At 45.2% G+C, this 23,328-nt stretch overlaps 1 protein-coding gene across 5 annotated transcripts in view; it reads left to right on the top strand.

Moving 5' to 3' along the window:
* CCDC136 (coiled-coil domain containing 136) overlaps positions 1-15,063 on the top strand; it is a 185,306-nt gene extending 170,243 nt beyond the window's left edge. For all 5 annotated transcript variants that reach the window (XM_069229404.1, XM_069229405.1, XM_069229406.1 and 2 more), the window contains one exon: positions 8,195-15,063. Coding sequence is in view for 2 of the 5 variants with exons in the window: in XM_069229405.1 (XP_069085506.1) it covers positions 8,195-8,287 (93 nt within the window). In the remaining 3 variants the exon portion in view is untranslated. The remainder of the gene's footprint in view (positions 1-8,194) is intronic.
* The last annotated feature ends 8,265 nt before the right edge of the window (positions 15,064-23,328 follow it).

Genomic DNA, 23,328 nt, shown 5'->3' with positions numbered 1-23,328 from the left:
AAATTTCCTTCCACCCAGCGTTCCCCTAAGTCTCTCGATAAAAATGGTGCCTCACTTCTGTGGGTAGGCCTAGCGCCCACGAAAGGAAATGGCCCAAAACACAACATGGACACAACATATTTTTTCACAGAAAACAGAGGTGTTTTTTGCAAGGTGCCTACCTGTGGAGTTTGGCCTGTAGCTCAGCCGGCCCCAGGGGGGGGGGGCAGAAATGGCCTAAAATAAATTTCTTCCCCCCAACCCCCACCCCCCCCGGAGCGACCCTTGCCTACGGGGTCGCTCCCCCTGCGTGACATTGGCGCCAAAAAACAAATCCCAGGTGCCTAGTGGTTTCTGCCCCCTTGGGGGCAGATTGACCTAAAATCGGCCAATCTGCCCCCAAGGGGGGCAGAAATGGCCTAAATACAATTTGCCCCCCAGGGGAGCGACCCTTGCCTGATGGGTCGCTCCCCATCTCGAAAAAAACAAACAAACAAAAAAAAAACACAAAAAAAAAAATTGCCCTGGTGCCCTGAGGGTTCTGCCCCCCTCTGGGGGCCGTTCGGCCTGATAATAGGCCGATCTGCCCCTAGGGAGGGCAGAAATGGCCTAAAATAAATTTGACCCCCCAACCCCCACCCCCCCCCCCGGGAGCGACCCTTGCCTACGGGGTCGCCCCCCCTGCGTGACATTGGCGCCAAAAAACCAATCCCAGGTGCCTAGTGGTTTCTACCCCCTTGGGGGCAGATTGACCTAAAATCGGCCAATCTGCCCCCAAGGGGGGCAGAAATGGCCTAAATACAATTTGCCCCCCAGGGGAGCGACCCTTTCCTGATGGGTCGCTCCGCATCTCGAAAAAAAAAAAACAAACAAAAAAAAAACACACAAAAAAAATGTGCCCTGGTGCCTAGAGGGTTCTGCCCCCCCCTGGGGGCAGTTTGGCCTAATAATAGGCCGATCTGCCCCCAGGGGGGGCAGAAATGGCCTATAATAAATTTGAACCCCCAACCCCCACTCCCCCCCGGGAGCGACCCTTGCCTACGGGGTCGCTCCCCCTGCGTGACATTGGCGACAAAAAACAAATCCCAGGTGCCTAGTGGTTTCTGCCCCCTTGGGGGCAGATTGACCTAAAATCGGCCAATCTGCCCCCAAGGGGGGCAGAAAAAGCCTAAATACAAGTTGCCCCCCAGGGGAGCGACCCTTGCCTGATGGGTCGCTCCCCATCTCGAAAAAACAAAAAAACACAAAAAAAACAACAAAAAAAAATTGCCCTGGTGCCCTGAGGGTTCTGCCCCCCTCTGGGGGCAGTTCGGCCTGATAATAGGCCGATCTGCCCCTAAGGGGGGCAGAAATGGCCTAAAATAAATTTGAAATTCACGCAAAGAAAAAACTCCCTGGTGTCTAGTGGTTTCTACCCCCCTTGGGGGCAGATTGGCCTCATTAAAATAGGCCAATCTGCCCCCAAGGGGGGCAGAAATGGCCAAAATATAATTTTACCCCAAGGGGAGCGACCCTTGCCTAAGGGGTCGCTCCCCACCCAAAAAAAAAAAAATAACACATAAAAAAAAATTAAAAAAAATGGTCCCTGGTGCCCTAGAGGTTTCTGCCCCCCCTGGGGGCAGATCGGCCTAATAGTAGGCCGATCTGCAGAAAAGGCCTTCCAGAAAACATGCCCCCCATGGGAGCGACCCTTGCCCACGGGGTCGCTCCCTTTTGTCAATATCATAAAAAAAAAAAAATCCCTGGTGTCTAGTGGGGTTTCAAAAGCCGGATTGCAAGCAATCCGGCTTTTGAAACCCTCGGAGAGACTTCAAAGGGAAGGAAATACTTTTCCTTCCCTTTGAAGCCCCTCCGGGCCTCCCCGGTGATTGAAAGAGAAATGCTTTTGCATTTCTTTTTCAATCGCGCTGGAAGCAGAGCTTCCAGCGCGACGAGGGAGGCCCCTGTGACACATCAGCGCGCGCGCGCGCTGACGTCACAGGGGGGGGCGGGGGGGCGGGGGTGGAAGGGGAAGGTCTTCCCCTTCCATCCCCGCCTTGGGGTGGGAGGGGGGGTGCACGGGGGGTGCGCTAGCGCGCCCCCAAGTTCCCCTGTGCCATGGACGAGATGATCTCGTCCAAGGCACAGGGGAACTGTAGCCTTGGACGAGATCATCTCGTCCAAGGCACCCAAGAGGTTAAAAGCCTACAGATAGATAACAACATGCCAGAAAGCGCTTGCATGCCCGATATAAAAAAACGGGGGGAAAAAACATAACGTCCTAACCAATTTTATGCAGTTTGCATGCAGCTCTTTGATGACAGTTTGTAACAGTACCTCTTCTATATCACAGTTGTATCTTAGGAACCTCTGTAACAAAAGAATCTCTCTGACAAAAGCATTCATCCACTCAGCTATCTGGCTTTTCTGATCCACTTAGCTTATCCACATAAAATACAGATTTGTTCTTTGCAGCAGGCATATTAACCCTCTGTGCTACTTTATAGTGAGTCAAAACTGCTACTAGACAAAACTCTGGTCTCTCTAACAGGAACTTTAGCCACAAGAGTTATCGTGACATTTGTATTGCTGCCTGAAAGCTGGACGCACAAGGCACTCTGCAAGCAGGTGTTTTAAAATCGTACGTTATTGCTAAACACAGGGCTTCCCCTGAGGTTAGCGTGTTAGTGTTATCTTTGGCAGATGCGCTCAGTTACAAAACAAGCATTTCCAATGTAATGGGACTCGCGTTTGTTCGAGTTAGAGCTATTAGTGTTGTAAGTTCCTAAATGGACTTTTCTTGCCACATACACACAAAAGGAAAAATGAAAAGTAAAACAGTTGACATAAGCGAGCCGATTCAAAGCGCCACGGCCGCTATTAACTTGAGCGCGAAGGAGACAAACAAAAGGAAAAATGAAAAGTAAAACAGTTGACATAAGCGAGGTGATTCAAAGCGCCACAGCTGCCACGAGTGTCAGAGCAAAGGAGACACACAAAAGGATTAATGAAAAGTAAAACAGTTGACAAAAGCGAGCCGATTCAAAGCACCACAGCCACCATGAGCATGAGCGCCAAGGAGATACACAAAAGGAAAAAGAAGTTTGCTTGCAGTGATAGTATGGGCAAAAGGGCAATTAACCATGTAACAGGATAAGTCTCCAAGGCAGTAACAAATGTCCCCCACCCCCCCACCCAGGAGGGACAAATGTAAAGCATTTACCAACGATAACAAAGGATTTTTAAAAGGCAAGCCCAGGAACGAACCCACATAGATACCAAGACGTCGGGAAAGCAGCGCTTGTGCACACGACCTAAAAAGTGCCCCCTAGCATCCCACAATTATGTGAATTGTAATATCACCCAGGAGTATCCGAACCTGTACATGCTGTGTTGCCCTATAATAACGCGCTCCCAATTTCTGAATTCGGACGTTTCAAGCGATAAATATCGAATAAGGACAATGAGGTGATGTTTAAAAGGGTTGCCCGATCATCTCCTACCTTACTTGAACTTTGTACCGTAATATTTAAATATTTTATGTTTATGTATAGTTGGAAATTCCAAGTGCAATGTTACACCTACGTGCAATTATTTATTCTTTAATAGATGCTTCTTGTAGAAAGGCGATCGCACTGTCACTTTAAAAATATGACAGTCGTGTAGCGAAGCAAATGTGTGTGTGAGCCTTGCACAGAAATGCTGGTCCTGTCCATTGCCAGTACAGAAGAGCTGCAAACTGTGGACCCGATTACAAATCTGTGGGAAGATGCCAGCGAGGAATTAACGATTCTGGTTCGTATCTTCCCGTGAGTTCATAACCTGTGCGAGTCTTAATTTCTGAGAATAGCCACACCGATCCAGAATTAACTGCAGGTTTTTCTTGATTCTGGGCAAATATTGCACGTATTTAGCACTTCTCCTAAGCAAGTGGCTTGAGCCGTGGTTTGGGGAGGGTGTTGGCGCACAGGGCCGCCTCAAGGGCTGCTGGGGAAGCTGTGCAAGCTCCGCCCCCCCTGGCGCCGTGGGAGGGGCTTATTTAGGGGCTACCCTGAGTCTTTGAGCATTGTTTCTGCCATGAATCCCAGTGGTTTTACCGAGTACAGCTAAGGAGACACTGGTCTCCTGGAATTGCACGGTGGTGTCCAGCCCCTGCATACCGCGCTGCCCAACCCACAATCGGCCCCTAACAATAGGGCCGTCGTGCTGCGCACTGTTAGCACATCCCATTACAAGTGCAACATCCTTGCTGAGAGATGCTGTGTCAAGTAACATTAAAACCATTACAGCTATACTCAGTTGTTCCAGTAATAATGTAGTAGTTACTCTTTGGGCTCCTGAAGTACTTTTCGCCGAAGCATCTTATCATCGGTTTGACAACACAACTTGTTGGTCCCCTTCAGGGAAGGTGTCAGCACGAGGACAGGAAGCTGCGGCACGGGCCTGTGGTGCAGGGTGGAGGGAACAAGCACCATACCATTAAAACTGTGGAAGTTGTAGATAGATCCGGTAACGAACACACATCCTCTGCACCCAACGCTTCCAGAGTTACATACTACGAATGTCAAACAGACCTAAGCCTACGTCAGAGCGCTATTTGGGTGCAGTTATTTTACCAACGCTATCCTTTGTACAAACTGAAGAGCTATTTGGCCCGGGAAAGCTAGGTAAGTTATTAGAAGTCATAGCAAGTGCCCCACCACTAACGGTGCTGGTAAATGCTGTCACCTTCAAAGAGGCTCTACTGTCTGTGGTGGTCCATCTGACTCAAGGCATCATGCGTGGTACCCTCATCGTCCAAATTACCCCGAACAGTGTTTTTTTCCTGAAAAAATAGTAAGCCCAATCTAGCACTCGCTTGCTATTGGCCAATACCATTACTCAATGTTGACAACAAGATATATGCCCGATCATTAGCAATCAGTTAGATACGGGTATGGAAGCCTTACACTGACAACATTGATTTGCCCGAGGCAGAGACCTTACCGGTGACACCAAATTTATTATCAACTGGATTCAAACAATAAAACTCCCATTGATTGACTTAGGTGCCAAAAAGGTCTTCAGCTGGGTCGAGTCGATACTCCTGTGGGCCACAATGAGATAGATGGACTTCCCGGTGCAGTCCATCAGATGGACCCAAGCCTTTATCAGTCTTCCTGGGCAATATTCACAACCAACAGCCGGCCAATCTTCAGTCACTTTCAACATTTCTTTATGCCCGCCCTCGGCTGTCCAATGTTTCCTTTTCTTTATGGAACAATTTCTAATTTCCCTACCCAAACATACCCTTGAATATTACTTTCCAAAGGGACTTCAAGAGTTTTGTCTTACTCAACAATGTTCCAATTACCATTACAGACTTTTTGCAAGCTTTCCCAGCAATTAAATATCAGACTTGCAGTTTCTGCTCTAACTCAGGATATAAAGTCAACAAAGAAAAAGCACAAATTCTTCCGATAAGACTCAGAGATAGTTTAGGATTGTTAATCGTACCTCAGCACACATATTTAGGGATCCGGCTAACGCCAAGGTATTTTAAACTCAGAGCTCTAAATTATGAACCTGTCTTCTAAGATATGAGCCTCTTTCTTTAAAAAATGGGAAACACTTCCTCTAACACTGATCATTCACATAAACCTTATAAAAAGGGAACTCCTCCCAAAATTACTTTATTTTTGTGCCCTCTTAGTATATTTTCTGTCACCTTTTTTAAGAGGACTGCAGTAGACAAGCCACCATTTATTTGGATGCAGAAAAAACTACTGAACACAACATTTTTACAATTACTGGTTGTGAAAGATGGATGTGCACTCCCCAGTGTAGGTGTAAAATACAGGGTTTCCTTAGCCCAGCACTAGCCAAATGAATACAAGATGTGTCCTCATGTAAATCCTCCTACATTAACATATACTTTAAATCTCCCTTTTCGAACTGTATCTTTATGGATATACTAGCCCTCGATTCCACCCCAAGAACGTCAAATTTAAGGGACTTACAGATCCGTGGCACGCATGGCATGATCTGAACCAGGAACACAGAATTCCATCCTTTCAAGGCCATATGCCCATCAAGAATAACCCTGAATTTACACACATCTTTGCGATGGCTACATTGCCCAAAACAGACTTGCAATTACTCCATCAGCAATATGATCAAAGGGTTCTAAAATCTTTCCAGAATTTCTCTAGTGAATTTATGATCCCGCTCTACAAATTCTTTAAATGTGTTTACAGATCCGTGACTTCCTCACTAAAACTTGAGCACAAACCAGCTATTTTCACCAGAGATCCAGTTGATCATATGTAAACCCAGACACCTCAGAATCTCTGTACTACCAAGCATTCTCTTGTAGCCTAGAGGATCATATTGTACAATGGGCCATGAAATGGTCAGAGTGGCTACATATGAAATTGCCCTAGGGCGTTTTTTTGAGTTGCGTAACAAGATGTTCTAAATATCGGACTATGCAAGCATCAACTCCATATATGGATTAGTTCAATGCACTTATTGGGATCTCAAAGTGGGATGTGGCGAGGAATTATTTAAATAAGGAAAAGAAGGTAGAAATATGGTCAGGGCTATGGAACAATGGGGTATAGGAGAGTAGTACTTGAAGTGGATGTATTATTTAGTTTTGTCCGATGATTACAGGCCAGATCAAACTTTATCCTTAAACGTAAACTTTTGCGTTGAGGTTAAGTGAGAGAGATCTGGGCTCCCTGCCGTTATGTATCTCCATATATGAGTGAGGCTTCTTTTTCGTCTGGACGATATGGAGTTAATTAAGCCAGAGGTGTATGAGGACAAAAAAAAAAAAGCATCAACTCCATCAATACAAAATATTGTTTGATTTTTATTTCCTCCCTGCAAAACAGTCTTATGTGGTCCCCAAATTCACATTCATCTGGGCAATGTCCTCGATACCATCTCTATGCGGCAGATCGGGTGAAAGTTTTCCTTGGTCTGACACATATTCGATCCTAAGGGGGTGATCATGATGCGAGTCACCAGCAATCAGCAACGTGACTTCACATATTTGGGTAATCTAATGGCACATTCACAAAGAACACTCTAAAGGAGGGAAAAGTATTATTACCCCGACATATATATCTGGCAACATCAAGTTCTAGAACTTTATTATCATGAAGAAAGGCATTATTAGAGCAATAAACGACGATGCATATCTGATGGAAATTTAATAAAGACAAATTCTTGAAAACATTCGAATGCAACATGCAGGGGTCAGATACTAATGATCGTTTAAATTGTTTTTTCTTAACAGAACTCGATGCAAAAGATGTATTGCGACGATATGCGAGATAAGGTCAATAACCATTATTCGTATATACTGAGGACTGTGCAACTAACTGACCTCAGTACCACGTTGCTTTCTTCTACCTCCCTGCCCCGTTTCCTCATTTTCTTTCCACGGCCGGCTGTATTTAACTTGCAATTAATCGATGTGTTTACTTGAAGGATTAGGTTTAACTTGAATTATGCTACTTATTTGCTTACTGCTAAAAATTAATCTGAGGACTCCTGATGCCATCAGCAATCCTGAACTATGCCATTATCCGGAGTTTTTTTAGGGCCTCTTGTGCACTTGTGGCTGAGCAGTTATAGCCAGAATTATGGAAATCTGGCGGGCCATGATTGTGATATGCCTTGAGTGAAGGTAGGGCAAAGGGCATGAGACACGAGATGTTTTGAGGAGGGGGTGAGGGTGTTACCTTTTGTATGTGGTATATTTATATAAGGGCGTTCTCTTAAAGGTGTGTATTACCTGGTGTGGACACAACTCTTGTATTTTGCAATCGCCTACCCCTAGGGTCTCTTTTTAGGTTTCCCTGTTCAGCTCATACTTAACAAAAATACTTTTCGGAGGCGCGGTTTCTGTACGAAGGTGTAAACCCCCTCAATGTAACGTGAAGCCTGTGTTTGGCTTTAGCCTGCCTGCTGACCGAGCTGTTGAGACATTACACGCTGCCCTTCCCCTGCGGCCCCTGACATCTCCAGCCGGCAGGGACAGGAGTTAAGCACACACAGACAGGCTCGGGCCCGGTCTGTCTCACTCTATACAGCGATGGCCAGTTGGCCACAACACCTGCCTTCCCCGGCCCCTCCCCCATCACCGGGCGCGGGTCAGGGACGCCTGGGTAAACAGTGGGTCCTGAGGAGGCGCGGTTTATTTTGGTCCCTGCTCTTACATCTGCTCTCTCGTCTCTCTCCGCAGGGTCCCTCCGGGGTGTGGACGCCACTCGTGGTCCTCGCCATCGCAACAGCTGCTGTCATCCTGTACCCAGGCCTGAAAAAAGCACTGGACTGACGATCGCGAATGCCCTTTCAGCACTGAACGAGGTCTACCTGCATTTACAGAGAAGCACCAACACACAGACATGCGATGACGTCCAGATATGCGCTGACATGCACCCATGCGTTGACACACACAAACACAGCCGCGCAGACAGGCATCGGCTCAGAGATGTTCACTCTGCAGGTATGCACTCGCACAAACATACATTAACACAAAGGTATGCATGACACAAATACATGCCCTGATTTCAGTGACACGTAACAGGAATCGACATGCAAGCATGCACTGACACTGCATCTCTGACAGCCCGGCACCAACTGAGAGACTGCACTGACACACGGACGACAGTATTGACACAAAGACGTGCAGGCAAGCGCCAGCACATAGGACAAGTACAGATGCATACACCAGAACTGCCGCGGACTTGCATTAGCCTACAAACATTTAGTGATGCCTGACTTGCACCTTCAGACAGAGATCCACTAACACACGACGTCGCTGACATACAAGCTGGCACCTGCAGTTCACATGTACACAGCCATGCTTTTGTCATTCATTGTCACACAAACAACTGCTTACACGCTGCCATGCCTTGACAAATACATTAATAAAGAGTCTTAACAGAGTTAATATACAGATTGCGTTAAGACATGGATATGCATGGCCACAAAAATATTCACTGACACACAGATACAAACATGCATCATTACAAATTCACAGGCACGCACTTTCATGCACAAATATGTTAACTGGCATAAAGTGTAATGCAGGCAATTGCTACACATGTTGACAGCCAGATGTGTATTCGGAATGCATTAACACAGATACATGTATTCGTGCATGCATTAGACAAAATTTAAAAACAAATCAGAATTTACAAACGTGTCCAACACACTTAGACTTTTAGATATTTATTTACATTACAAACATGCATTTACCCATTTGTCCAACGACGTAGACATGTATTTACACATATACACACACACATTTTATTAACAGACATGAATTCAGCCAGGCATTCATCCAGAGAGTTGTATTCACACACAAATATGCACTGACACACACACTTTGCCAACTGCATTTATACACAAATATAAATCAATGTACATGAATTTACAGTCAGGGATTGACCTAAATGTACTGACCCATATAAACATTTGACCATAAAATGAGATGCTTTTCACAGGCATGCATGCAGATTCAAAGTGTTAAACGTATTGACACAGAAACATATATCAATGCACTAAAGAGCAAGTACCAGCGCATTGACAAAGACGTTACTTTTCAGACTCGGATTTCGTAATACACAGTCATGCACACAGATCTTAAGTCGCACAGAGACTTACAAAGACACACATAAAGCCATACACCAGCATACGCCCACACAAACATAGAAGTGCAGTCACTAAAAGAAATGCAGTCATCCACACAAGATGATCTTGTACACAGGCATGCAGTTACAAACACACGCAGATCCACACATCTACACACACAAACATGTAGATCCACACGAACATACACACGCGTGCAGTCTCAATCAACACCGTTTCTCTCTCACATAACTAGGTATGGAGGCGTCCACACTCATCCATCCATCCATACACATATACGTGCAGACTAACACCCACACACCTGTGCTGCCACAAACACAGTCAAATTCCCTCTCACACATATGTGCAGTTTATCTCGAACAGGATCATATCCTGTTACATACACACCAGCATGCTGTCACACACACGCGCACCCACTCAGACATCCAGCAGTCACGCGCACTCACATAGGTATATAACTACACACTTACCAGAAAGACATGAGCTGCACAAAAGCAGTCGCATAAAGGCATATTTATAGCGCTGCCTCTCACTCACACAGACACTCGGATTGAGATGCACGCATGCATGCAATCACATACACAGCCGCACAGATATGCAGTCACATATAACTACACTGTCAAACACCCTTTCGTTCCTCCTGCACCCGGATTGGCATCCTCTTGCTGTAAACGAACTTTGGCCAGAGACTGCTTCTCTTATCCCAGTCACATGGGACGCTTCCTGCTGCTGCCACCCGCTCACCGAGAACCCCTTTAGACGCCTGCTGCTTTGATTCTCGGCCGCTGGGGGGTCTACTCGCCCGTCGAGGCAATAGCGAACGCCAGCTTGTGTTCTGTTTAAATATATTCATTGATGCGGCTGCTGGTCGTGCTTCTAGGCACTGCGTACTTTGTACATATGGCAGAGAGTGGGTACGAGCCTGCACTCTGCTGCCCCGTGCACTTGTTAAGCGGCCCTCTGCAGTGAGGGCCCTGCGCCGGCACACGACTGCATGTGTCCCGCGCTGTTTCTGGACTAGGCCTCCTCGGCACTATCTGCCTCCTTCCTTCTCAAACAAACTGGGTTTAAAGCGGCTGAGCTGCGTGCGGCATCTGCCCCGGCCTGGACTCTATGTAACGCATGCCCTCGTGGTTCCGTACCGGCATGTACTGGAGAACTGGCCTGTCTGTTTCTAAGCTTCTCATAATTTCTGTGTTTTTCACACCAGTCTTCAGGACACCTCAGTCTGCTCCTACCTCTTCACACACATGCAAACCTCACCGCCTCTCCTCCTCCTCCAAACCCCAGTCAGACGTTTTCACAGGGCGTTGGGGGTTAGCAGAGTTTTAGTGCATAGAATCGCAGAAGACAAGAGTGATAAGTAATTCTACCCTGCATTCACCCAGCCAGCCACCTGGGGGCGTACGGTATCTGCGTGTGTCTGTTAAGTGCATTAAGAGAGACTGTATCTGCGAGAAACAGCCTACGGTTGTTGTCCGTGTGTTGATGTCCGTTTTCTACGTCATGCACCTAAAAGGGAGACTCGTGTGTCAATGTGGAATGCGTTTTGTAAAGTTTTTAGTCGTTGTGTATGTTTTTGCGTGAAAGAAGTGCGTTTGTATCTATATCTGTAAATTCGTGGATAACTGACATCTATCTATCTATCTATCTATCTATCTATCTATCTATCTATCTATCTATCTATCTATCTATCTATCTATCTATCCCTGTGTGTGTGTGTGTGTATATTTATAAACACACACTTACATAACGAGTAACTGTGTAATATGTTTCAATATTGCCTAGAGGGCTATGGTGACATCATAAATCACGAGGCCAAAAGCCGAGTGGTTGGTAAATGTAACCAGAAACCCGAGATAGCAACATAGGATCATATTGTACATGTTGCCCATTATGTATTTTTTATATTACATGTTTGTTTTGATGTAGGTTAAAAAGCTGTTTTCTTCAAAGTGCAGTAAAAAATGGACATCCGATTTAAACTAGAATGTTTCGGTTTTGTTTACGTTTTACAAATTGTTAATAAAACAATGGACAGTGGTAAAAGTCATTGGATTTATGCAATTCTGTGGCTGCAGCGCTTACTGCATAATTATGAATGTACTTAATTTGTCACATAATTTGCCAAACAGGTTGTATAATATGCATATTTCATAAAAAGTTTTTAATAGCTAAAATGAATGAAAACAATACTGCCACAGATTGTGCCACATAATTTGTGTTTTTGCCACATAAATTAGATAACATTTTCACATAATTTGGTCTTCCATGCGGCACAGTCCTACTAGCGCTGACAAAGGTAAAGCTCAGGAGAGTTGTTTGGTGCTGCCACTATGATGATGACATCCATAGTTCACAGGGGACCATGACATATTTTTGATGTTTTACTGGTCCCTGTGAAACATGAGTTTTATACCATTGCATCTGTGCAATGAAAGCTCCCAAACATGTAATATATAGTCTGATTTGCAGTGTGGTTGGGGCGTGTGTAAATGTGCATTGGGTGAGTGCTCATATGCCTACCTGAGTTAAATGCAACCGTATGTCCGGTGAGTGCAAGTGCCTATTGGGTAAATATGTTGTGTGGGTGCACATGGATAGATGCGCAGCAATTGATCGGAGAAAAAGATCAGTAGTGCCATGAAGTCTTTCAGCATGCTGGCCTAGTGTAGCACCTAGCGACTCCTTGGGTTCCAGGCCTGCTTCAGCTCTGACTGCTCTTATGTGCACAAGAACGTCCATCGCCCTGGGCCTCTTTGATGATGCCCCAGTGCATCTCCCCCCAGGCGAGTCCTCACTTAGCATCTGATGTGTTTCACACTCTAACAGACAGGGTCATTCTGGACTCATAGGAGCATGACAGATTATGCTTGATAATCACCGACTCAGGGTTCACACCCATCTCCTCTAGTCATCCATGAAGACCAAATTATGTAAACTCCCAGAAACTCCTTCCAGATACATAGTGGGACCACCGTAGCCTCTGTAGCAACTCTCCTTCCCTGCCCACCCAGGCAATGTCTCCGCTAGAGAGATGCTTCGATTTACGGAGGAAGACTAGGAGCCATGGAAGATGCTCTACTCCTTTCTTCAATTGTCTTTCCCTACTCTATGGGCTAATATGTACGCCCTAAATGTGTAAGGAATCAGTGGAACACTGGCAGCATTGAAGGGGTCTTTACTGCATCATGATATCATCTACAGGGTTATTTTTTTTAACTAAGTCAATGTTTGTCTCTGTTATGGTATGCTAAAGATGTATAGCTCTTAGTATTCCAGGCAACACACTTCATGGATTCTTTCAAAAGGAGACATTTCTGTAGACTGCGCCAATGGGCTATGACCATCCATCCTGCCCCTTCCACTGTACAATTAATCTAAGAGTCTTCCATTCAAGTCCTGCCCTCCCCAGTTGCACTTCATTTGCAAACAGGTAACTGTACATACCTGTTATGTTGTGTTATGTCCTGTCATGTTCATTTATCTTGCGTTATGTTGTTTTATGTTGGTACAGCACGCTATCACATATAAGGTTATCATGGTGTTGAGGACGAGTGAGTCCTAAGTCTGCCTAGCAGGAGCTTAGTCAAAGAGCCAGGTCTCCAGTTTCATATGGAATATGAGAAGTGGGGGAGGAGGCTCTGATGTGTAGAATGAGGCTGTTCCATTCTTTAGGAGTGACATAGGAGATGTCCGGTTCTGGATCTATGTTTGTATGTGTGTCGGATGTGTGCTGCTTGTAGCCCAGTGGAGCGGGAGTGTCTGTATTGCTGGTTGAAAGTGGTGCGGCGGAGCTCCCTGAGGTGTGGTGTGGTGTGATGTGACTTCTGAATGGAAGGTTTAGTATGAGTCTTGCTGCCAAGGTCTGGGTTGTTTGTAGTCTTCTGATGAGTTGCTTAGGGATTCCAGCATGCAGGGTGTTCCCATAGCCCAACTGGCTGGTGACAAGGGTGTGAGTGATGGTTTTTCATGGTGCGGTTGAGGAGTCACTTGAAATTCTTCCTCAGCATCGTCAGGGTGTGAACGCATGATCCTGTGATGGTATTGATTTGTGTAACCATAGCTAGTTTACTGTTGAGGATGCTACCAAGATTTCTTGCATGGGTGCTGTGTTTGAGTCTGTGTTTGGCCATCCAGCAGGTGATAGCTGCCTTTTGTGTTGCTGCCAAAGATCACTACTTCTGTCTTGTAGGTGTTGAGTTTGAGGCAGTTGGATTTCAGCCATTCGGTGACTTCTACAAGACAGGTGGTGAACTTGTTTCTTGTGTTTGGGGCTTGTCAGAGAGGGAGAGAATCAGTTGTGTGTCATCAGCATAGAAAAGGATGCTTATGTGTACACAGATGATGCTGGCTAAAGGTATGTGTTGAAGAGGGTCAGGCTGAGTGAGGATCCTTGGGGTGCTCTACAGATTCCAAACAGTATGGTGCCAGTATAACAGCATGCGTGCCCTGTGTTCGAAAGGAGCAGATCCAGCAGAAGGTGGATCCTTAGAATCTGATCTCGTGTGGGTGTCTGCTGAGGATGGGTGGTGAAACAGTGTTGAATGCCGCTGATAGATGTGTGAAGATAAGGGCTGACAAGTCCCCTGTCTAGGCTCACAATGAGTACTGCTTCTGTGCTGTGGGTGGGCCTGAAGCCTAGTTGTGTGGTGGCTGAGGGGTCAGTGAGGCGTCTGATGATCAGTTTTTCTAGGACTGTGGCTGGCTACCGTAGGCTGGAGATCAGTCAACTGGAGAGCGTGGTAGGGCTGGAGTAAACATGCGCTGCACACACCATTTGTGCATCTTGTGTAAGAATATAGTACGCAATGCAATATTCATACACACACCTGCGTCTGTGAATGTGTGTTTACATCCAGGAGACAGTCTGCCTCTTCTGGAGTGTTCATATCCTGGAGTATGGGTGTGTGCACACTTGTGAGCAGGGCACGAGTCGGTGCAGACTTGCTGAAACCTGTGTGTGCGGCCAGGGGCACTAGTAGTTCTAACATACACACCAGTTAATGTCAGAGAATGGAGATTTTTCTATCTATCAAAAGTATCAGAAAGCTGTGTCTCTTTCCCGTTATTATCCCTGACGCTGACAAATGTGCAAAATGCTTTTTAATTCATCAAAACAGTATAGCACATGACTAGTTACTGTACACCAGTATGTGTTCCTTGTCCACTCAGTTAATAGGCTTTCATTTTGTTTGTACTCTGCTATTGTTTAGGCATGTTTAGTTATTAGAATTCACTGTAGTGTTTTAGGACCAGACAGCGTTATTTGGCAACGCCTCGGCACGTGCCAGAATGTGATAATAGTGTATCAGCGACTGAAATCTCTTCTTGCACGGCATCAGCATTTGATCGCAGATCACGGGTGAGCTAACCACTCCCACTAAAGTGCATCCTATGTAAAATTAACTTTCATTACAATTGTAAATAAACCTGTGACAAGAACTCGCACAATTCAAATAAAAACACAAAAACATTATTGATGTTCCCTTATGATTTACAATAGCATTATTAAACAGTTCAAAAGAATAAAATGCCAAATTCTGAGCAAATTTATCGTGAAAACACGAAGGGCTTCTACATTTTATTTTTGCAAAAACAAAACAAGTTTTCAAAAAATCAGGTTGAACGTTTTCAGGATTGTATCATTAAAAATGCACGTTTTCAAAGGCCGAACCATCTCCTAAACTGTAAGTGATCAATTTATTTTAACCTGATCTCATATGTAAATTCAGGGTGTATTTCCACATAAAATGATACGATGATTTTGTTATTCTGGAATTTCCAAAGCAATGTTCACCTTGTAAATCCCAGAACGCCCAAGGGAGTTTGAACAGGTCGCCTATTAAGCGTTTGGGGTTATTCAGAGTTTGACAGAGTAGGAGTCCTGCCATAAATCCGATGGGCTCCGGGCTTGCCAACCTTGCACTTCGTCCACCTCACTTAGAAGTGGGAATAGTGCTGGCTTTCCACCACAAGAGCCTCTCTTGGCTCTTTCAGGAGAAACACATTACCAGAAGCCAGTCCGTGACTGGCTCGCCAGGTACCAATAACAGTCGCCGTGCTGTATTTGGGACAGGGTGCGATTGCTGCTAGATTTATTTACCTTCCTGGTCCTCTGTGCAGGCGTGGCGTTCCTGGGTAGTGAAACATCATAGATGGCTCTCCCAAACGCAGGAAGGAAAGCTCCTGTGCATCACGGTGAGTGATGCGTGTTTTATGCACACATATTCCATATTTGCAGAATGTGTAGAGCAAACAGAAATGCCGAGCAGGCGGAAACAACAGGGTGCCCGCTCAGAATTTCACCAAGCCTACTGTGGAGCTGCGCCTGGCTCCAACGTAGGTTGAGGGATCCACATTAGGTAGGTGGGGATTTCTAAATATGGCAGGGGGCTTCTGCTGATCTGGTCGACCACAGTCCAGGATCTAAAGGATCCTCTTATGCCCACATTAGGAGTAATGAGTGAAAGTGTGCCAGATCGAATTTATTCTACAGAAACTCCACATATGCTCCGTATTTCAACCATTTTACTAGCGCAGGTGCATGGGCGCGGGAGACCAGGTATGCAAGTGTTCCTGTGGTCACCATTACAACTTCTTTTACTGCCACAATGTGGGTCTGGCATTTGTAATGGTTCATTGAAGGCTCTTGGCTTTGTCTCCCTCCCTATGATACTGCTTTCTCTATGTAAAGCTTTCAAATCCCATTCATGACTCCTGTCGTAGCAGAGCTTCTTCACACTCATTTTTAATAGACTTCTCATTTTTAAGGCTCCAAAACATTCACATAACTGGCCACCTGAGAAGCATCACCATATTGTACAGTTATACTCGTGGGTAGGGATTATCCTTTGTTAAGGAGACCGTTTTTACAACCTAAGCACGCTGAAAACAAGGTATTACAAAACTTAAATAACCTACACTGCATGTTGTTGCAACCTCTTGTAGCCAAAAGTGGGGAAACATTCCAAAGCCCCAATGACGTCCTACTAGAAAGGTTGTTCGTGTTCCATACAGTGGTTGTGACTTAAGTACATTAATCACTTCTGCTTAAAATACCTTCAATATTGACCTCAATGTCTATACGCCATAAAGTTAATTCAGTTCATCAGAAAATTAGTGGTTATTTCAGACTCATTTGCTAGGTCGATGTCATGTGGATTTTTCACTCTAAATCCGATGAAAAAGTCATGCAACGTAACTGGTCCAAAACTGACTGAAGTTTAACCCTGTTCCATGCCCAACAAACTGTTTCCCTTTTGCATTCTTGTCTGCGCACCATGATTTGCTTTTTAGCACAATTATTGCAATTTTATAGTTCTGCGCATTTACATATTCTGCAAGTCTGGTAATCAAATTTAGGAGGCCAACCGAGTTGTGGTGCAGTAGAGGACAGTATCCCTCACCCACTCCACACATATTAACAGGGTATGGTCTTACCCCCTATTTTTGAAGGAAAATTCAGAACATGATAAATTATGGGGCAAGTCTGCCAGATTCAAACTCTATACCACTGTGACCTGCAAGCAGTCCTGGCAGAGACCATTCTTAAAATCCCTCTATCTGGAAAGCGTGGTGTCCAGCGTGTGCTCTGTCTACCACAACACACCCCAATGAAGTTGAACCATAAAGTGCAGTAGAGCATCATCCACCACCCGCTCCTGGATCTTGCACCACTGGAGCCTTCAGGTCCACCAAGCAGCCCCGCCTTGAAGATCCCAAGGTTTCCAGTACTGACCTGAATCCAAGACTTAATGACTGGCACAAAAACCCACCTATTACATTGACAGCTCCTTCTCATTTTTACCACACTCTACCTGCTCTCCCAATATATAGATTCTGCCAAAACTTGAGCAGGTGGAATTAATACTGCTTAAGGCTGGGCCATTCTGTATTGGTAAAACTGTATAGTTTAATATTTATAATTTGAGGGTATGGCCAGATATAAATTCTTGACCTAGCTCACAAATTGGAGTCCCAACCAACTCTCAAGTGTTTTTTTGTTGTTACTGTGTTAACGTATTGACAACATATGCCTTTATTCCACCTATTTATTCCATACCAATGTCTCGCCAATGGGAAATGTTCCAGCTATTTTCAGGTATTGCCTTTTTCTTATCTGTCCTCAATGCTTTTGACCCTTTACACTCCAGATGGCAAAACCCTTTTATGACTTCCGCAGTTATTGAAACCAGAACCTCATTCCAAGAACGGATCTTTTAAGCTGCGTTCGGAGCAATAATAGGCTTGCTATAAACTTTTTTTGCTTGCTGGAGCATGGCACAATTCCAAGAATAGTATCAGCGCTTGGTTCGCTGCCCTTGCAGTGTTTGGACATCCGGTTTGCTGCTTTTGCAGAGATGTGCCTGAAGTCACATCTCTTCTATGCAGTGTTGGGCACAGGATAGCCTTCTGTTGCAGTCTCTTAACATCAAGTGTCTCCATTTGCAGCGTGGCACCATTCAGTGGTTGAAGCCTGCAGGGTGACGCTGGCAGTGTTCTGCCCTCGTTTTGTGTCTCTGCCTGTTGGTTCACCGTTTGTCTACATTCATTCTGCAGTGTTAGGCTTTGCTTTTGTTCTCTCATATTATGTATAAATATTAACGTGTGCCTACACAGTGTAACCCTCAATATACAACTGTGGGGTGCTGTGCAGGAGGAGTGGGTGGGATACCCCGAAGTAACCCACGTACAATCCACTCTGTTGATGTCATTCTTTAGACAGTGCCCTTGAGGGAGGGCAGCAGCTTTTTTTGTTTGCAGCTGCGTTATCCCTTGAAGAGAATTCGAGCGTGAAGCATGCGTTTCTGGGTAGTTCTAGATCATGGGTGCATTGCAGGAGGAGGTATGGCTTTATTCCTTTCACTTCTTGGTCTAAGGCCATCCTATGGCATGACTGTATGTGTTGTGTTGGCCACCACAGATCTTGACCTTGTCTATCCGGCATAGTGCATATTGGGATTCAATGCCTGCAAGGTGACACATAAGACCTCGACTATAAGGTGAGTATGAGCCAATAATTTTACTTTCCCAGTTCCCTGAAGAGTTGTGAGGCTCTGTGGGAGAAGGTCTTCAAAGATGCCAATAAAGTATCTTGGTACAAGTAAATATGTTGTGGCCGCTCTCTGGAAGGGACAGAGTCAATGGATCGATTGTTGGATGGCTGTGGTATAGTCTGTTCATAGGCTGGTAGCAATCTTGTTTGTGTCTGACCACTCACAAGCTTTGTCCATGGCACCTTACTGATTTGATTGCAAGGCATTTTTGTGATGCTCCTCGGTGATCTGTTCTCAGTCTAATCCTTTTCAATGCCTATGTAGCCCCTTTGCAGCCCCAGTTTAGATATTTTGGCAATTGTCATTTTGCTTATGCAGATGATGTGCATCTAATTGCTCAGCTAACAAGCAATTGTCCTGCTTCTCAGAATCAGTTTAAGCAGTTCATAAGGTCCAGGATGGACATCAATTCCTTTCTCGCCAGTTCATGGAAAATTGTAATAATTTTTTTGAAATAATTTCTCTCTGTGTACTGGTTCCTGATGACCATACTCCCCTGGTGTTGCCCTACACTGATGGGCTCACACATAACATAGGTGTCATTTTGATTCTTCTCTCTCCTTCAACACCCACAATAATAAGCTTGCATCAGTTTGCTTTTTATTTCTCAGAATTCTTAACAACCATCAGAACTTGTAGACTTTACTTGCAATACACCAACAATAAAAAATGTGCACACCTAGTCTTCTCAAGAAATGCATAGCCTACTCTTGCAAAACACCCATTGTCAAAGTTTTGCTTGTGGAGACATCTCTGTGCTGGACATCCTTTGGTTTCACGGGAGACCTCGGGTTCCTTTACTCTTTGTCGTCTTGTTTTGGTATTCCATGCAGTGTATATAAACTGAGTAGAATATTCTTGCTGTCATCATTCGATAGGCTTTTTTAAAGTTCAATATATATCTTATTCCTTCAAATATAAACCATAAGAACATATGCTAAGTGGTATTAGCATTATCATCACAAGGAGACAAATGTTATATCGCTTTATGAGCTTAGAAGTATGCATAGAAGCTTTAAGTGTTCAGGAGCAAGATGGCCGTCATGTAGCGAGGGGAAGGCTCGTCGGCCCTGCCCACCCCGGATACCGGTTGCCAGCTCGTGCCACGGCGCGGACGCGGAGAGGCCGTAGAGAAGCTCTATCCTTTCATGAAACACTGGCTGGTTTGCGTTATGCCGTGGTTCAAGGCGGCAAGAAAGGAGGCATCGGGAGTGACCCCATGGGCATAAGTGCGGTGCAGAAGAGCACCATTTTGGCTTCGTGAACAGAACGGGAAGAACGCTTTGATTGATGACAGTGACGCCACAAGGGGCGAGCACACGCTGCCCTCTAATTTTTGGAAAATTCAGGAAAAGCCAAGAGAAGAGGGAGTATTTGATGGAGAAATACCCCCACCCTGCCTGACTTCTTGTTCTCTCCTGATTCTGCAAAAAAACCAAGTAAGAAAAGGGGGGAAAGTGGCTGGAAATGACTGGATTAGCTAGGTCTAGAATTTTAAGAAGATACTAGCAGGATTCTGTTTTTTTTCTCTCAAAGAGCCTAACAGATTTAAATGTAAATATAAGGTTCTGAGGTCACTGAGGGCACTCACCCCACTGAATTTTTGACCACGTGAACTATAGTAAAAGAAAAACAAGCGAAGATACCAGTTTTTTTAGCATAATACATTGAGAGCAAGAAAATTGAAGATTAAAAGTTCTACAGGCTACAATCTTAACAAGTACTGGGCAACTCCAAATGCTATTGATTACCCAGGTCAGCACCACTGATCTCTCTTGCACCCCCTATCAGTCTGCAAGGGGTGTTATTGAAAGAGTGATACACAACGTGATAGCAGTAGTAGTAGGACTAGCTGGATTTGTGAGAGCACTTCCCCACTCCTTGAAAATAAGTATGGCACCCAAAATGGCTCGGAACTCTGGAGATAAGACCGACAGAGCCAAAATTTCACGGCCAGGAAACGATAAAGGGGACCCAGCTGGGGCAAACAGACGGCCTATATTGACAATGGGCAGACAAACTGGGAGAAACATAACTAGTCAAGGGAAAGACGTTAAGGTCAACAATAACATTACCCCCCTCTTGGAGACTAGGGGGAAAAGTAAAACCCAGTCTACTATCACGTCTTTTCTTGCAGGAGGGATGCAAGAAAGCAGTAATACGCTTACAACCCCCTCCTTCGGAGATAGTCAATCTGTCACAGAAAGTGTACCAGTGGGGGCCCTCAGTGAAAAGACTCTTATGTAAATTAAGGAACCCCCTACAATAGCAGCGCAACCCGGTGATGGTGAATTAGTGGGCCTAGACAGCTGCATGGTGGTAAGAAGGTTGGAAAAGGCTTTCCCCATTAGTCAGGAGCGGCCTCTAGCGCAGCAGCCTGTGAACTTAATGCAAGCAGAGGATGTAAGTAATATAAAACCTACACGGGGTATCGAAGCTGGGCAAAATACATCACTAAACCCAGGAGGGCATGACAAGGAAAACGAAAAAGAGATGAAAAGTTTGGACTGGGCAAAAGACAGTGGGGACAAATTTTACTCTCTGACAGAGGAATCCGATTTCAGTAGTGGTGGTGAGCATAGCCTCAGCGAATCCGGTAGCAGTATATCCTCTGAGAGGGGAAATTTATCATCAAGTAATGAACCCACAGCACTGCAGAGGCGGCGGCAGCATAAGTGTACAAAAACGAAGCCTGGGTCGCAGGAGGGCACCGAATTTTCTGCATCAAGTGGTAGTAAGACTTTAAAATGGGACTACTCCGGCATTAGACTAACGGATACAAGGGGTACAACAGATATATCTGCCATGGGTGGTCAACAGTTGGTGGATAAAAACATGGAAGGAAGTAATGGGGGTATGATAAGTGATACATGCATGGTGAGCACTGATTCTGGGATGCTACAATCGATATATAACTCAATTAAAGAATTTCAAACAGAAACTCGGATTGAAAGTCGCCAGCCAGGGTAGCCACAAAGGGTTGCAAGGAGCAGTTCGTAAAGTAGCAAAATCATGTACTGAGATAGATGCCAAATTAGGCTCAATGGATGAGAGGATAGCAGTAGTCGAAGAGGACATCGATATCCTGAAGCAACAGAACGCTAAGCAGGAGGGCCAATTGACTGACATAATGTAGAAGCTGGTAGACTTTGAGAACCGACAGAGAAGAAATAATCTGCGCTTTTTGGGCATAAACGAAAGGCTGGAAGGGAGTGACATTCGGGCTCACACGATTAAGCTACTACAGGGGGCATTTCCCTAATTGAGTCATTGGGACTGGGATAACGAGATTTAGCGTGTCCACAGATTTCCTCCCACTTGGAGGGAGGGAGCACACTCAGCAGACTCAAAATACCCTAGAGCTATTCTGGTGTTTTTTGGTAATTATTTGCTGCAGCAGGCTGTTTTTGACAAATCTCGCCCTAACGCCCCTCGTAGTATAGAAGGGGTCACTTTTTTCACTCGACTGGATTTTTGTCATACAACTGTGGAGCGTAGATGGCGGCTCCGACAGTTGATTATACCATTTTTGGATACGGGAGGGGAAGCCTATTTGATAGCCCCCGCTCGTCTAAAAACGGTTATGAATGGGAAAGTGAGATGGTTTACGTCAGAGATCCAAGCAAAGGAATATTTGATGGGGCTAAAATGATGTGGGTTAAGAGGGCAAGTGAATCCGGTGGTGGGCGGGCACCCCATATCTACGCAACGCCAACATTCGGGCCAAAGGTGGTCTGATTGCTCTACAGGAAGGGGGAGGGAGAGAGGGATCCCAACCAGCCCTTGTGGGGAGGGAGGGGGTGCGGATGGGAGTGGTGTGGGGAGGGGAGGAGGAGGGTAGGGAGGGTGGAAGAGGGGGAAGGTGAAAGGGAAAAGGGAGGAAAAAGGGAAAGGAAGGGATAAAGAGAATTGAGAAGAATATAAGGACAAGAGAGGGAAAGGAGAAAGGAGGTATATGTGAGACTTCATACAGCCGGGATGGAAATCAAACGAAAAAGATTGGGAGGGACAAAAGGGTGGGAAAGGGGGAGGAGGGAAAAAGAAAAAGGGGATAAAAATGACTAGACTTCGAATAGCTTCTATCAATATTTGCGGTTTAAACGATCCCCGAAATGAAGGAAAGTTATGGAAGATCTGAAAACCCTTTGGGCGGATATTTACTGCTTACAAGAGACACATGTGGAATATAAGAACCGTGGAATTTTAGGGTCACTTGGTATGAGAATGATAGTATGTTCAAAACAAGATGTGAAAACTAAAGGGGTGGCGATATTGGACCGGAGTAATAGAGTAAAAGTTTCTAGACAGAAGGCTGATAGGAATGGGAGATGGGCAATTGTAGAATATTCCTATGGTAAAGGTTGTTTACGCTATGTTCTGTATATGGGGCGGTAACCGATGACCCAGTTGTAATGGACACCATGGCTGGAGAACTAACTGGGTAGCCGCCCCCATATATCCTATGTGGGGATTTCAATTTTAATGGCTCTTGGGATGGATTGCAGAATCTTCTAGCGCCCGTAGTTAAGAAATATCCGGGTTGGAAGCCTTGTGTATTTAAGGCAATGGTTGGTATGCAGAAAGAGTTAGGATTGGTGGATGCCTGGGTTAAGCTATGTGATTTAGATCCCGGGTACACTTATTTCTCAGCCCCTCATGCGAA

Source organism: Pleurodeles waltl, chromosome 4_1 (assembly GCF_031143425.1).
Source record: "Pleurodeles waltl isolate 20211129_DDA chromosome 4_1, aPleWal1.hap1.20221129, whole genome shotgun sequence".
Lineage (NCBI taxonomy): Eukaryota > Metazoa > Chordata > Amphibia > Caudata > Salamandridae > Pleurodeles > Pleurodeles waltl.
The sequence above is the reverse complement of the archived record's forward strand: the minus strand, read 5'-3'. Positions and strand labels throughout refer to the sequence as shown.